The sequence below is a fragment of the Lissotriton vulgaris genome, chromosome 3_1, assembly GCF_964263255.1.
Source record: "Lissotriton vulgaris chromosome 3_1, aLisVul1.2, whole genome shotgun sequence".
In the NCBI taxonomy this organism is placed as follows: domain Eukaryota; kingdom Metazoa; phylum Chordata; class Amphibia; order Caudata; family Salamandridae; genus Lissotriton; species Lissotriton vulgaris.
Genome location: NC_141689.1, coordinates 216,288,935 through 216,305,741, shown reverse-complemented (window position 1 = coordinate 216,305,741; position 16,807 = coordinate 216,288,935). Strand labels below are relative to the sequence as shown.

Genomic DNA, 16,807 nt, shown 5'->3' with positions numbered 1-16,807 from the left:
TGTATGCTTTTAGACAGCTAATTCAAACTGGTTAGAAAACCTTCATTTTTAATACATATTAGCCACTCCTAGGGTAGGCCCTGAACAGCCCAGTGGGCAGGGTGCAGTTCAGCTAAAAAGGTGGACATGTACTTTTAGGTTCAACATGCTCTGGTAGTGAAAAGTTCTTAGATTTGTTTTTCCCTACAGCAAGGCCTGTCTCTTCTTTAGGATAACAGTGGAGTTATCTTATTACATTTAATACCTGCAAACTAATCCTGGATCATTTGACTCGGTGTAGCTGACAGTTAGTCCAAGTGTCTTGCTCTGATACAGCGAGACAAAGGAAAGCTAGGTGTTGGCAGGACAGGCCACTTTGAGTTAACGAGGGGGATGAACTGTCACCTAACACACTTGCACATCACAAAGGCTCTGTCCAAGCACTCTCCCAAAGGGTTTATCACTAGTCTTTTGGGACCCCAGACAAGCTAGGGTCAGGACAATCAATCAATAAATAAATCAATCAATAGCATTTGTAATGCGCACTACCTACCCGTGAGGGTCTCAAGGTGCTGGGGGCGGGCGATGGGGGGGAACGCTGCTACTATTCGAAGAGCCAGGTTTTGAGGAGTCTCCTGAAGGTTGGGAGGTCTTTGGTCTGCCGAGGATGAGGACCTCCGTCTTGTCCGAGTTCAACTTCAGTCGGCTGTTTCTCATCCAGTCGGCGACGGCCTTCATTCCTTCATTGAGGTTGATTTTGGCGGTGTGGGGTCCTTGGTGAGTGAGAGGATCAGCTGGGTGTCGTCGGCGTAGGAGATGATGTTTAGGTCATGCCGTCAGGCGACATGGGCCACCGGTGCCATGTAGACGTTGAACAACGTTGGGCTGCGGGATGAGCCTTGGGGTACGCCGCAGATGTTCTCGGAGGTCAGACATGAAGGGAATGCAAACCCCTAGAAGCTTCCTCTAATTCAAAGTGGCCATGTGGTACAAATATTGGACCCTTAGGCCCAACTCTTCATTACACTTCTGGACCTGTACACTCTGCCAGGAAGCAGGACTGCTACGCTGCTGAAAGGACTGCTACTCTCCTGGACTGCTGCCATTAAGGACTGCTGTGCTGACATACCGCTCTGCTGTCCTCTTGCCTGGGTGAGAAGGACTGGTCCAGTATTTCTACACCCAGGACCCCAGAGATACTCCAAGAGCTAGGTGGCTTGCCTTCCTGATCAGAAGCCTCAGGAAGAAGACAAGTTTCCAACCACATTGAGTCCAGCATCAGTACTCTGCCATCTGTGAGTCCTGCCCACCCAAGTAGCACCACACCAGTCCTGGATCCTTGGAAGTCGGCATGAAGGTCCTCTGCCAGCTCATTTATGGATTCAGCAGAACAGACACATCTCCTCAGTAGCGCAGCACATCTCCCGCAGAACTGGTGCATTGCCTTTGCTATTCCATGTAACGCTCTTGGAAACGACGCACCACCCCTGCTGTGTGGACTTTCATGATGCAAGGACTTTGCATCACCTGCAGCAGCCCATCAGAGCCCCAGCGGCACAATGCATCTCCACGCAAGGACATCACATCATCCAACACAGCCTGTTGGAACCGCTGCTGCATGACGCACCTCCACCCAAAAACATTGCATTTCACTTCGCAGCTACCCGGAACCGCAGAGGCTCAATGCATCTCCTTGTCAGTACCTCGCATCACCTCTGCTGTGCAACACATCCTCAACACTGGACTCTACCTCTCTTCTCAACCAGGATTAAAGTACTGAGCTCAGCGGGCCGAACTAGGTCGCTGTAAGGGGCCTTAGCTCCATCTCAGTTGGCCTGAAATTGTGATGCTGACCTGGTTCGGCATGACCAGATAACTGGAGATGGAGAGTTGTGCTTTTAGGCGCTATATTCACTGAAATATTTATCTATGGTCATACTGATTAGATTTTTATTGTTTTGGTCTGGTTGTATTAATTAAAATGTACTCTGTTTTTCTAATTTTGTGTGGGATTCTTATTGTGCTATGTTTTCACATTATTACTGTTTGAAGTGCTACACAAATACTTTACACATTGCCTTTAAGTTAAGCTTGACTGTTCTGTGCCAAGAAACCAGAGGGTTGAGCACAAGTTAATTTAGGGTTTGCCTGTGACTTCACCCTGACAAGTATTGTGATTGCTGCTTGAGTAGGGGTTTAACCCCCTCAACCAGTAACCCAATGTATTACAGTCACACAATCCACATATCAGCAATTTACATGATCACACTTTGCAACGTCCACACTTGTACAGGTTTGCAACAGTGAACCCTTTGCCTCTGAGACTTTGAGCGTTTTGTTTTGCCTCTCCCATTCCCACCAAACTCCACGCACCTTCTCCTCTGTACAATCCACTGGAGATCACTACAGAACTCAGCACCCCTTTCCCATTCTCCCTCTGAGACGGCCATCATTCTTGAAGCATTTACAATGTGCCAAGCTCAGAGAGACATGGCAGACTCAAGTTGGCTTGCCAGATAAAGACACAACTTTCACCAGAACCAAATCCAGTGATCCAGCCTCTAACCCCTTACTCACAACATCAAATACTGAACTTCAGATTCCTTAAACATTTACACCCTTCCCCAACATCCTGTTTGATCTTGCGCTTTCATCTTCTAATCGTCTTCTGGAAAATTGTTTGACAAACAACAAACTATACACTGCACAAATCCTTGCCACAGGGCACTGTATAGCACCACCAAAACCTGCTCGTTAAGTGTCCCTATATGTCTCTTAGTTATCAGACTGGCATTTTCTTGCTAACAATACCTCATTCTATGTCAGAGACCAGATTTATAAAAATCACAATCCTTAGTTCCCAATATGCCTACACATAACAATTACAATAATCTCTCCCAATGCCACTTTTAATGTGTGGAAGGATTTGCATACGATGGGGAGCAAATTTCAGGTGAGAGAATATAATGAGCTGTATGGTACCATTATTAGCTCAGAATGTTCTACCAATATTTCAGTATAAACAAGAGGTAGTGGATGAGAAGGGCCCTGTGCGACACCATCAGCTGTACATTTGATAAAGATGAAAAAACCATTAACGTTAAAAAAATACGCACGCTGGAAAAAAAATTGGTATGCGGATTGACAAGAATGATGGGAGCATTTTCAGAACTACAGGCAACAAGTAATGTTGCCATCTGCATTTAAAAATACACTGAAAAGGGCAATTTTCTTGAATTTTTTTCAGTGATTTAATGCTGAGCTCCCTTCTGCTCCCTAGTTAGGTGTGTGCCAAGTAACTATCACTATAAATACCTTGAAAGATTTGATGATAAGTATCTACTCTAAAGAAACATTGCGTCTTAAGTGGCCATCTAAGGAAGCATATTGTAAAAAAACAAGGTATATCTAATTGCATTATTTTTTATTGCTCCTGCAGTAGGGGAGATCGGCAGGGGCCTCCGGCCCCAATGGCATTCCACCAAAGCTGTACAAACATGATCCTGAATTTTGGAGCAACGCACTAGAACCTGTCTTCAAACACGCATTAGAAACATCTACAATTCCACAGTCCTGGAGAGGCTCAATCATAAGCCCGATTTACAAACAATGGAAGAGGTCTGAGCCAGAAAACTATCGACTGTTAGCCCTCATAGACACCGAGGCTAAATACTTTGCAGGGCTTATTTTAAATGACTTAACAACTTGGGCGTCAGACAACCATATTATTTCACCAACACAAACCGGGTTCCGACAAGTTTAGGGAACAACAACAAATATAATGGCCCTAACTTTACTAATGGACTCTGCAAAACAGGGGAGATTTCCCCTCTACCTCTGCTTTATCGACTTTACAGCCGCCTTTGATCCACGTGGACAGAACAAAGCTCTGGCTAAAACTTCAAGGGATGGGAATACCACCTCCGCTTCTGGACCAGTTAAGGAACTTGCACACAAACACTTGGATAAGGATAAAGCTAGGTGCAGGGACCCACGTATCAAAAGAAATCCCAACCACAAAAGGGTTAAAACAGGGTGCATCCTTACCCCGTCGCTTTTTAACCTTTATCTTGCGGACTTACCAGGGGAATTGGACAAGTGCAAAAATCACGCACCGAAATTAGGAAATATAGCCTTATCTAATCTGTTATATGCTGATGACTTGGTACTGATAAGTCGAACCCCCATTGGATTACAACATTTACTGAATGTGACTCACAGCTTCTCAAAACGGAACGCCCTGAAAATAAATTATACCAAGACAAGAATAACGGCAGTAAATAGTCATAGGAAGAAATGTTTCAATTGGTTTCTGGATGGGCATCGCTTAGATCAAGCACCCAGCTATAAATATCTAGGATTAATATTAGACCAAAACAACTCATTCAAACCACAGATAGAATCCGTGCGGAGGACAGGGGTAATGGTGTATTTGGCCATAAACCCTCTAAAGATGCAACTGCCGGACCCAACACTCGATCCCTTAATAAAAGTCCTGCAAGCAAAACTTCACCCTACAATTACATACAGTAGCTCAGCAATTAAGGGCAAAGGCACTACAGTAGTGGAAAATTTAATAAGTAATGCATATCGATCCATTTTTAACCTCCCAAGGTATGCTTCCCCAGCTCCAAATTCGGCTGGAGTTTGGGCTACAAAAACAATCAATCGAAAGAAGGGGAGCATACGTAAAATGCTGGCATAAAATCAAAGAATCAGCAGAAGGATCCCTGAACAGCCGTATTTGGGTTGAGCTATTCCGTCCTGCAAAATCACCAGCTAGAGAGTACTTGCAGGACTCAATTAAACTCTTAGGGCTGACAGACCTTTGGAGCATTACAGTGTCACATGCAGTATTAAAAAAAACAGTAACAAAGGTATGCCGACAAATGTTAGTTGTAGAAGATAAAAATACGCTATCCAAACGAACACATGGATGGGTAGTACTGAACACGTACAAAACTTTAAAACCGCAATCTTATTTGGAAATCAGAATAAAAACTACCACAAAGGAAAAATTCTTAAAACTTTGCCCGGGGATTGGTGAAATTAATCAGTTTCTTCCCCCCTGGGTGAGAAAAGGCGGTGTGCAGCCTTGTCGCCTCTGTCGCTGCGGAGTGGAGGACTTATTACATGTTATTTGTACCTGCAATAACCTAAGGGACATAAGAATAAATCTTTTAAAACCAGTATTCAACCAGTATGGAGTAAGGACCCCTAGACAAGCGGCTTTGCTGTGTTTCAACCCAGAGAAAGTGCAGCTCAATTGTCGACTAACAAAGTTTTTCGACATAACAGCTAACCAACTGGAAAATCTACGTATGTCGCCCTAAGAACATTCAACACAGAAGCCTTGCCAAACGGTAACACCCATTAAATAGAGCAAGTGGGAGAAGACTCACTAACGGAGCCGATGTCCTAAAAATCTCTGCCCATTTTCACCACACCTAAAATAGTAACAGGTGGTAAAAAAAAGGGACCTCCATATGATCTACATTACAACCTTTTGGTCGGGGTTTCTCCCAACAAGGCATCGCAAGTTGTCGGCGGAAATTAAGAATTAAGGCAATGACTATGATGAGAATCCCTTCAACGGGCAAGGTCCTCTTAACAACAACATTGCGATCCACTGGGAAAAGACTACATGGCACACTGGAAGAGTTCAAATAACAGTGGCATCTGCCCTCCTCTATCTTCTTATCTCGCCTCTTTTAATGAGTAACAGAAATTAAATATGTGGACAATAAAATAGTATTTTAATTTCATATGAGAAGATATTTTAAAACAAGTTTTAATGTATGCATCGGTTTTAATTAATCATGCATAATAAAATTCATTTCATTTGCTCCTGCAGTATGTTCTATACTAAGGTTTTGCATCAGGTAGAAGCATGGAGAAACCGGAATTCATGACACAATAAGTGTGTTTGTTTGCTAAGAGAAGCAGGAAGCACACTTTCCCCACTTTTGAAATGTGAAAGATGTGACCAAGATTGAGGCAATATCAGAATGTTCTACTTTCTTTTACAGGAGTACCAAAAATATTTTGAAACAAAAGTTTGTCCTAATAAAAAAGACATTAATTATACAGGATTTCTTAGTTAAAACATTGATCAAAATGACTTATGAGTTCTGGTTCCTCAATCCGTTGTTGCCCAAGGAGATTTTTTTTTTGAAATACGGACTGTAGCAAATGTTTTAGACAATTAACCTACTATTAAAGCACCAACAGAGTGCCACATGGATTTGCACTGTTTTCTTTTATTACGATCAGAATTTGTAATATGGAATCCTATCTAACAGCTTGCCAAGCAGATAGCATGTAATATATGGTTTCACTAAACAAGTTTTGGCTAAACATACAGGTCTGACTATTTTGTAGATGATCAACTGAAAGACACAAAGAGAGATTGAAAAAATACGAGAATTCAGCTCAGCGAATTTGCAGGCAATGTGAGCGGTGTGGCAATCCAACACAGGGGGGTATCCCTGGCTGATCTGGCCAGGGTGGTTCAGAATAATGACCTGGGCTGTGAAGCACCCAGCCTCCATCCGGGGATCGTTTTTGCTGTCACCAGCTAGATTTCCTCTTCGGATATCTTTCACAGACACGTTCTTCACGTTGAAGCCAACGTTGTCACCGGGGAGAGCCTCCACCAGCGCCTCATGGTGCATCTCCACAGACTTTACTTCAGTGGTTACGTTACTGGGGGCAAAGGTCACTACCATGCCAGCCTTAATGATACCTGTTTCCACACGGCCCACTGGGACTGTGCCAATACCTCCCATCTTGTAGACGTCCTGCAGGGGCAGACGCAGGGGCTTGTCGGTGGGACGGGTAGGCGGGATGATGGAGTCTAGGGCTTCGAGCAGGGTGACCCCCCAGGCAAACCCATGTGTGTGGAGAGCTTCTCCAACTACCCTCCTCTTGGTCGTTTTGCTGTCCGCGACATGAGGCAGACGGTAGCTGTCGGAGTTATCAAGGCGGTTGAGAAGAAGGCTGCCAGTGCTGGCAAAGTCACCAAGTCCGCAATCAAGGCCGGTGGCAAGAAGTAGCGCCAACCACACCCAGCTGCCCTAATGGCACTGGGTACCCAGAATCCTCTGGTCTCGGATCGCCACCTGCACTCTATGATCAGGGACTGGTTACTGAGCATTAGGGTCCATGACAAGAGCCTCCGCAGGAAAGGGAGGCTGGACTTGGCGCTTGTTCTGATGTTCTAATATTTTGTGACTTACATTCTGGTTATTCCCAGTCTGTGATTTCTGAATAAAATATTGGCACAACTCCCAAAAAAAAAAAATAAGAGAATTACAAATATTATGCCCGTGCACGCATTATCCCAGGGCTGGGTATCATTATGCAAAGAATGGCCACATATTACCACCTTCCTGTAGGTTTATATTTCCCCAACCAGTCAGCAATCCTTATTGTATGTTCAGATGTGCCCCTTCCCTCAGTAATCATTGCACACAAAAACACCACACATCATAGAAATGTCACACATTGGCATACTGAAACCTGCTGCAAATGGTTGGGGCTGTGAAGTGTTGGTAGGTCATGTGACCTCAGTGTGCACACCAGCTTGTGGGGTGAGACTGAGGCCACCATGTGTGTTCACCTTCTTGAACCTGTCACTTGTGGTGGAAACGCTTGTCTTCGAAGGGGTGGGGCTGCAAAGCGGTCGTAGGTGTCTAGATAGGAGTACAAGTTATGATATTAGAGGGTGTTCGAGGGTAATAATTGATGCGAGTTGGGCCACAGGGTAAGAGTGCATGGAAGCTTAACCATCATGCACTGCAATGGGAGGACTTTCCTGAAGGAAGGACTAACAGTATGAATAGCCTGAAGATGTGGAAGCAGGGCTCGAGTAGGGGGTCCACGCGGGTGGACGGCGTCCCCCACTCTTTTCACAGGGTGGACGCCATCCCCTCTGCCAAGAAGCTGGGCCCCACAGAAATATACAAAAGACAAGACCCTGGCACTCTAAATGTATCCCAAACACGTTTGAAATACAATTCTAAAACACAGAAAGCACCCTAGGATCATGAGAGAGACATCATGTCACAGAGATTCAGTATACAGAACAGAATCGCATGATTCAACAGTGATTTATTTTCCACAAATACATGAGATAGATTTCAGACGGTTTAAACAATCACATAACAGAAATCTCCTAATTAGAGTTCCTGTTCCTTGTCTGTATCGCACGATAACAGCCAACGCGCGTTTCGTCACCACCGTGACTTCCTCAAGGCTTGTAATATAGTAACGGAATGAGCCTGGGACAATATTGCAGTTTGTAGCTCTAGATTCTTGAGATACTGAAGATCCCTTGTCAACACTAGTAGCAGAGAGACTTATACTGTAGTAGTAGACAAGCCTAGTAGACGGTCCACATATGGAGCTCCTGAGTTCTCTAAATATTGAGGATCCTTTGTCGAAATAGGTAGCAAAATAGGCTATAGAGATTAATTCAATTCAGTGGAAAGGCCTCTCTTGTCTTGTATTGATAGGTACTCTGTGAACCTGAGCGGAAGCAATTGATAAGGCTCTCTGCGCTAGTTAGTTCATGATAAAAAACGGGGTCACGTTTTGAGGGTGCTGTGAGAAGCCCCTTTCCTGAAAATATCGGCGACCGCAGCAGCCTGCGTCCATCAGTTTTCAGTATCCCACAGAAATATGCTGAAGGTGTCCCGGTGTAATATTCAGACAACGGGGCACGTTCAGCACGTGACGCCATGAGGTCATTTGCATATTGACTGTCCCCCCACTTCTTTTTATAGGACTTGTGCCCTGTGTGGAAGGGATATTAATCTAGGTTGACGAAAATGTGAATGACAATTTATTTCAAGAATAGATCAAAGGGACAAATCCAAGCAAATGGAGAAACATACATAATGAGAAGAAAGCTTGTACTCACTTCGAGTGTTTCGCCATCTACAGGTTCCTTCCCTTTAGGCGGTGGAGGCGGAGATGTTACTGTGGGAAGAGGACTGAGGGAAAATATGGTTATGTTACTCTATTTGGATGTGACAGAACATTAATTTACAACATAAGAAACAACTGATTACTTACCCACATATATATTAGTAAGAAATTAACTTTTGAATTCGTTTTTAAATTCCACACTATTATGGTCTCTTAATCATAAAACGTAATCAGGCCTTCTTTTATGACTAACTAGCTAGAGCTTGTGTTCAATCAGAAATCTTTCAACTCTTGTCACAGCTGATAAATACACTGACAAAACGAATGGTTGGTGAGTAAGCAAAGGTCACATCAATACACCAAACGGAAAGCATGAGAGGGTGTGTATAGTGCCTTAAGAGGGCATTACGACTGACATCAAAGCTACTACTCATCATTTAGCTGGGACACAATTCTTTCAGTTTTGGGCTCGCACTGGCATCTTAAAAAGATTAGTTCATTCTGGGAGACAAACCATAGGGCTCGATGTACTAAGTTTTTATTCACAAAAAGGGGTCACAAATTGTGTAATGGTGACTTTTTGTGAATGCAATCTGGTTTTGCAAACCGATATGTGTAAACATGGTTTAGTTAACAAAACACTAACTCATAGGCGGATGAAGAACGACCTGCCTAATTAAACTTCATTAGGCAGGTGATAACCAGTGACCCACCTGTGATTGGCTACTTCCACTGGGATGGAGGGTGGTATGCAAGGGACGGCAGACCACCATCCCTATAACTGCTTTCCAAAACAGATTTTGTTAAAAGCAGCTGTAGTTTATATCTAGATAGATAGATCGATCGATAGATAGATATAATAAATTTGGTTTCGGAACTGTTCAGTAAGAGCAGGCAATGGTTCTGTGGGCTACTGCCTGCCCCCTCACCCCCGATGATGCCACACAGATTCCCAAAAGGTGAAAGAGTCCAAACAAGACCCCTTCCGTTTGCAATCAGTTCCAACCCTAATTTGAGATTGATAACATATGAAAGGTTTGCAACCAGAAATTGATACACAGAATATAAAATTTTGCAAGAGATGCCCTAAATATTCCTCTTGCAAGTTGCAATTTGGTATCCATTTTTAAATCCATTCAGCGATTCAGATAAATGTTTCTGAATCACTAACTGGGTTTTATACATGAGGAAAAAGGTTATAGCATTTGCAAGCCCAAAGCGCCCGATTCACAGAACTAACTTAAGACAAAAGCCTAAACTTACTACCATTTTGGTATTCACAGAAGGCACTTACTCATTTTGGTATTCACAGAAGGCACTTACTCATTTCGGTATTCACAGAAGTTAGGAGTCCTAACTTTACTACTCCTAAACTGAGGAAAATTCTAACTTCAAGACTTTCGGTATTCACCGAAGGCATTTAGGAGTCCTAAAGTTAGGAGTCCTAACTTAACTACTCCTAAACTGAGAAAAATTCTATCTTTAAGACTTTCGGTATTCACAGAAGGCATTTAGGAGTCCAAAAGTTAGGACTCCTAACTTCTGTGAATACCGAAATGAGTAAGTCCCTTCTGTGAATACCAAAATCATAGTAAGTTTAGGATTTTGTCTTAAGTTAGTTCTGTGAATTGGCACCTTAAGAGTTCCCCAATTGTACGTTTTGAAAATGCTAAAATCCTTTGTACATTTGGACTTTGAATTGATTCCACTGAACCATGTGGGATGATGCACTTCAAAATAAATTGGAACAAGCATTAGCATAGCCAATAGGTCTCGCATTTGGGACCTTATATGTGTTTAGCCATGCAACAGTTGGTGTTGTTGCACCAAGAATATTCTGCTGCATAACTAAATACTGATAGGGTCCAAAAAGCGAGACCTATTGGCTATGCCAATGCTTGTTTGTTTTTTAATGCAGTTTTGTTCAAGTTGCCAGATCTACAATAGATGGACATGGTTTTTGTTAACAGTTCTTTGCATCAAATTAACTTGTTTTCATTGCTCTGAATGTTGTTTCCTTTCTGGTTGTATGAAGCAGTCATTACCGGGGGTGAGGGGGCTGCCTAGCTGTGCGCATGCACCGAACTTTGCAAATGAGGAAAAGCCTGGTGCAGGCGCAATTTACAAGTGTGTCATGAGTGAGCCCCAGGCAGATTGATTCACTCACGCAGGAGTTCATGCACTGCACCTGCATACTCAGCATGGTTTAAGGAAACTCGACCCACTCCCTCCCAGGCATCAAACACATATTTACCAAGAAACTCTGAGAAGAGCCTGCCTGCTGCATTGATGGCTGGTGGTGTGTGTGCCTGGTGAAAGTGTGCAGTGATGGGTGGTGTGTGTGTGATTGGTAAAAGCGTGCACTGCAGGCTGGTAGTTGGTGTGCCCGGTGAAAGCGTGCACTGACGGCTGGTGTTGTGTGTGCCTGGTGGAAGCGTGCACTGACGCCTGGTGGTGTGTGTGCCTGGTGGAAGCGTGCAGCGACGGCTGGAGGTGTGTGCCTGGTGGAAGCATGCACTGATGGCTGGTGGTGTGTGTGCCTGGTGGAAGCATGCACTGACGGCTGGTGGTGTGTGTGCCTGGTAAAAGCGTGCACTGATGGGCTGGTGGTGTGTGTGCCCAGTGAAAGCGTGCACCAACGGCTGGTGGTGTGTGCCTGGTAAAGGCGTGCACTGAAGGCTGGTGGTGCGTGCCTGGTGAAAGCATGCACCGACGGCTGGTAGTGTGTGACACCTGGTGGTGTGTGTGCCTGATGAAAGTGTGCACTGACGGCTGGTGGGGTGTGTGTGCCTGGTGGAAGCGTGCACTGACGGCTGGTGGTGTGTGTGCCTGGTGGAAGCGTGCACTGATGGCTGGTGGTGTGTGCCTGGTGGAAACGTGCACTGATGACTGGTGGTGTGTGCCTGGTGGAAGCGTGCACTGATGGCTGGTGGTGTGTGTGCCTGGTGGAAGGGTGCACTGACGGCTGGTGGTGTGTGTGCCTGGTGGAAGCGTGCACCGACGGCTGGTGGTGTGTGTGCCTGGTGGAAGCGTGCACTGACGGCTGGTGGTGTGTGTGCCTGGTGGAAGCGTACACTGACGGCTGGTGGTGTATGTGCCTGGTGGAAGCGTGCACTGACGGCTGGGGGTGTGTGTGCCTGGTGGAAGCGTGCACTGACTATTGGTGGTGTGTGTGCCCAGTGAAAGCGGGCACTGACGGCTGGTGGTGTGTGTGCCTGGTGGAAGCGTGCACTGATGGCTGGTGGTGTGTGTGCCTGGTGGAAGCGTGCACTGATGGCTGGTGGTGTTTGTGCCTGGTGGAAGCGTGCACTGACGTCTGGTAGTGTGGGTGCCTGGTGAAAGCGTGCACTGATGGCTGGTGGTGCGTGTGCCTAGTGAAAGTGTGCACTGACGGATGGTGAGGTGTGTGCCTGGTGAAAGCGTGCACTGATGGCTGGTGGTGTGTGCCTGGTGGAAGCGTGCACCGACGGCTGGTAGTGAGTGTGCCTGGTGAAAGTGTGCACGGACGGCTGGTGTTGTGTGTGCCTGGTGGAAGCGTGCACTGACGTCTGGTGGTGTGTGTGCCTGGTGGAAGCGTGCACTGACGGCTGGTGGTGTGTGTGCCTGGTGGAAGCGTGCACGGACAGCTGGTGGTGTGTGTGCCTGGTGGAAGCGTGCACTGATGGCTGGTGGTTTGTGTGCCTGGTGGAAGCGTGCACTGACGGCTGGTGGTGTGTGTGCCTGGTGGAAGAGGGCACTGACGGCTGGTGGTGTGTGTGCCTGGTGAAAGTGTGCACTGACGGCTGGTGGTGTGTGTGCCTGGTGAAAGCGTGCACTAGCGGCTGGTGGTATGTGTGCCTGGTGAAAGAATGCATTGACAACAGGTGGTGTGTGTGCCTGGTGGAAGCAGGAGCATTCACAGTGATAGACGACACAAATGAAACGGAGGGGGAGGAGGGCAGGGGAGTGCGAGAAGAGGAACATGATTCACAGCTAGAAGACACACATGAAGCTGACCAGAAGGGAGGGGGAAAATGGAGGGGGTAGTGCAAGCAGAGGAGCCTGATTACAGCAATACAAACACAGATGGCAGATGTGTATGTGCGCAAGCTCGTGAACGCAAGCTGTAGGCCAGCAAAAGCCTCTAGTGGCACTTTTAAAAGCCACTTACTAAATGTCTCGAAGAGACAGCGCATGCACTGTCTCAGGCAAGACCTAAAAAGGACATATGAAGTCCATTTAGCATGATGTTATCTCTACTTCACTTACTAAAGTGAGGTCTACACAAAAATGGCAGTTTAGAAGATGCTTACTTGAATGTCAAATCGTTGTTCACACCATGCTTTTGTGAAGAACATGAGTCATCAACAGCTACAATAAAGCACATAAACACTGTTTGGCTCAAGTGACCGTGGTATACAGGAATAACCAAATTGGGGCCGAGTCTTCGGTTCTTTTTGCAAGTCAACAAAAGGTCAGAGTAAGTCAAAATTCATAATACAAATGTTCAAAATACAGTATGTTATAAGGAGATATGTCTGCTAATAAAATGTGTTTGAGATCGGGAAAGTGAGGAAACATTTTAAATAGCACAAGATATAAGACAATAAATAAAGGCAACTGGAATGCACAATAAAAGTTTGAGGTTAGAGAGGCAGAGATTGTGACATGCAGGACAATGGCAGCAGGGACTTAGATACAGAGGCACAGTGCTCCAGGTGAGTAAAAAAAACAAAAGGTCTGCTTCCAGGATAATTTTGAAACCAAAAAAGGCTTGGGTATGGTTACTACCTGACCTAGACCACTCTAATTTAATAAACAACAAAGATGACCAGGTTAGTTCATTCAATATTTTGACACCACACCTAGCCAATAATCCTAAGCAGGCAACATTTTCATTCTGATCATTTTTAATTATTTACATATATTTTTTCATTTTAATATGTTCAAAAGCAAGACACTGTTGTCAACACATTTTACACCATCATTACAAATACATATTACAAACAATGAAAATGAAAAACATTCATATAGACACCATATACAAACGGGGAAGGGGGGATGCCTCCAAATATTTCATTCATGGGGTACCAGTCCTAATAGCTTATATACAAACAAGCGGCCAATCACTAGTTTCAACAGGCCTGCTTATCAACTACGCTGGAAACTATTTTTATCAGGGTCTAATTGCAGGGAGGATTTTATCCTAAGCTACATTCCTGCAACACCCATTACAGTTCATGTTCCACCGCAGAGTCAACACGTTTCGAACCCTAAATCTGTTCGGGGGTTCTCCTCAGGACATGGACTGGAGGTGGCCTTCACTGTGAAGCATAAAACAATAAAAATTGGTGTAAGTGGGGATTTATCTATTATACTCTGTTTAACTCAGACACCACCTATTACACCCGAAAATACCTGTGTGTCTTTTCTTCTTTTTGTTCTTCCCAACACTGCTGTCTACCATTCAGGGTAGAGCGGGAAAGCTCTGTGGCTAAATGTAGAAATAAAGAGAAAATCAATCTACTTGATTTTCAGCATTCTTTCTTTTGCATGTATTTTTAAAGTGAAAGCAGATTCGTACCTTGGGCCTTTCTTTATTATGTGTAGTCCCTTTTTCCTCAGCAAATTGCACTGTAGTATGCTGATGGTAGCGCTGCGCTGAAATTGGCAAAAATGGCTTGTCAGTTCAAATGCGCTCAGTATTTAACTGTTTGTACACGTATTAGGGGCATAAAAAGGTACCTCTGAACTTCTCTAGGCTGCGAGTTCAGGATGTTCAAAAAAGCGGCGTGACTGCCTCGGTTTCTGTACTTGAGTAACGTTCTCAATTCGTTCTATGGAAACAAACGGATCGAGCTCAATGTTATTCTTCAGTTTATTGGCCCACTTGGTACATATGCGGATACTCAGGGAAAACGTACTTCAAAGAAACAATCTTTTCTTTTCTCCGGTTTCCGAGTCTGCTGCTCCTCGGTTCCAACGCTGTAGCGCATCACGTGGTTACAACGTGTGCGCGGCTGCGTATATTTAAAGGAGCAGTTGTTGGTCTTGTTCCCAATGTCATGGCAATGGCTCATGGTATTTAGAGTGCAAAAATAGCTTCATCTGTGATCACACAATCAGCACACTAGATGACCTGGGTCCTTTGCAAAGATGATTTCTATGTTTTATTGTCATCAAGGAACTATCGTAGGTTGCTCAGTTCAGATAGTTCATACAATCCTGCGGCTGCGTATATTTAAAGGAGCAGTTGTTGGTCTTGTTCCCAATGTCGTGGCAAGGGCTCATGGTATTCTGAGTGCGAAAATAGATTCGTCTGTGATCACACAATCAGCAAACTAGATGGCCTGGGTCCTTTGCGAAGATAACTTCTATGTTTTAATGTCATAAAGGAACTATCGTAGGTTGCTCAATTCAGACAGTTCATTCAATCCGGTCATAGCTGTATCGAATTTCATGATAAAGAAGGCTTCTTTTTGGGCCAACAGTAAATCAGGGTCTCCCCCTACACCTGCAGAAACTTTTATCACTGCCAGAATCGTCCACTTAAAATCATTTGGGCTGAACTGAGCAACCAACAATAGTTCCTTGATGACATTAATACATAGAAATCATCTTTGCAAAGGACCAAAGTCATCTAGTGTGCTGATTGTGTGATCACAGATAAAGCAATTTTCACACTCAAAGTACCATGAGCCCATTGGGAACAAGACCAACAACTGCTCCTTTAAATATACGCAGCCAGGCACAAGTTGTAACCACGTGATGCGCTACAGCGTTGGAACCGAGGAGCAACAGACTCGGAAACCGGAGAAAAGAAAAGATTGTTTCTTTGAAGTAAGTTTTCCCTGAGTATCCGCATATGTACCAAGTGGGCCAATAAACTGAAGATAAACATTGAGCTCGATCCGTGTGTTTCCATAGAACGAATTGAGAACGTGACACAAGTACAAAAGCAGAGGCAGTCACGCCGCTTTTTCGAACATCCTGAACTCGCAGCCTAGAGAAGTTTAGAGGTACCTTTTTATGCCCCAAATACGAGTACAAACAGTTAAATACTGAGCGCATTTGAACTGACAAGCCATTTTTGCCAATTTCAGCGCAGCGCTACCATCAGCATACTACAGTGCGATTTGCTGAGGAAAAAGGGACTACACATAATAAAGAAAGGCCCAAGGTACGAACCTGCTTTCACTTTGAAAATACATGCAAAAGAAAGAAGGCCGAAAATCAAGTAGATTGATTTTCTCTTTATTTCTACATGTAGCCACAGAGCTTTCCCGCTCTACCCTGAATGGTAGACAGCAGTGTTGGGAAGAACAAAAAGAAGAAAAGACACACAGGTATTTTCAGGTGTAATAGGTGGTGTCTGAGTTTAACAGAGTATAATAGATAAATCCCCACTTACACCAATTTTTATTGTTTTATGTTTCACAGTGAAGACCACCGCCAGTCCATGTCCTGAGGAGAACACCCGAACAGATTTAGGGTTCGAAACGTGTTGACTCTGCGGTGGAACATGAACTGTAATGGGTGTTGCAGGAATGTAGCTTATGATAAAATCCTCCCTGCAATTAGACCCTGATAAAAATAGTTTCCAGCGTAGTTGATAAGCAGGCCTGTTGAAACTAGTGATTGGCTGCTTGTTTGTATATAAGCTATTAGGACTGGTACCCCATGAATTAAATATTTGGAGGCATCCCCCCTTCCCCGTTTGTATATGGTGTCTATATGAATATTTTTCATTTTCATTGTTTGTAATATGTATTTGTATTGATGGTGTAAAATGTGTTGACAACAGTGTCTTGCTTTTGAACATATTGAAATGAAAAAATATAAGTAAAAATGATCAGAATGAAAATGTTGCCCGCTTAGGATTATTGGCTAGGTGTGGTGTCAAAATATTGAATGAACT

General features: G+C 44.4%; 1 protein-coding gene across 2 annotated transcripts in view; it reads right to left on the bottom strand.

Annotated features, from left to right (window-relative positions):
• Positions 1-16,807, bottom strand: part of PIK3C3 (phosphatidylinositol 3-kinase catalytic subunit type 3) — a 682,135-nt gene that overhangs the window by 361,003 nt on the left and 304,325 nt on the right. For both annotated transcript variants that reach the window (XM_086960327.1, XM_086960326.1), the window contains one exon: positions 8,903-8,975. In XM_086960327.1, coding sequence (XP_086816453.1) covers positions 8,903-8,975 — 73 coding nt within the window. The remainder of the gene's footprint in view (positions 1-8,902; positions 8,976-16,807) is intronic.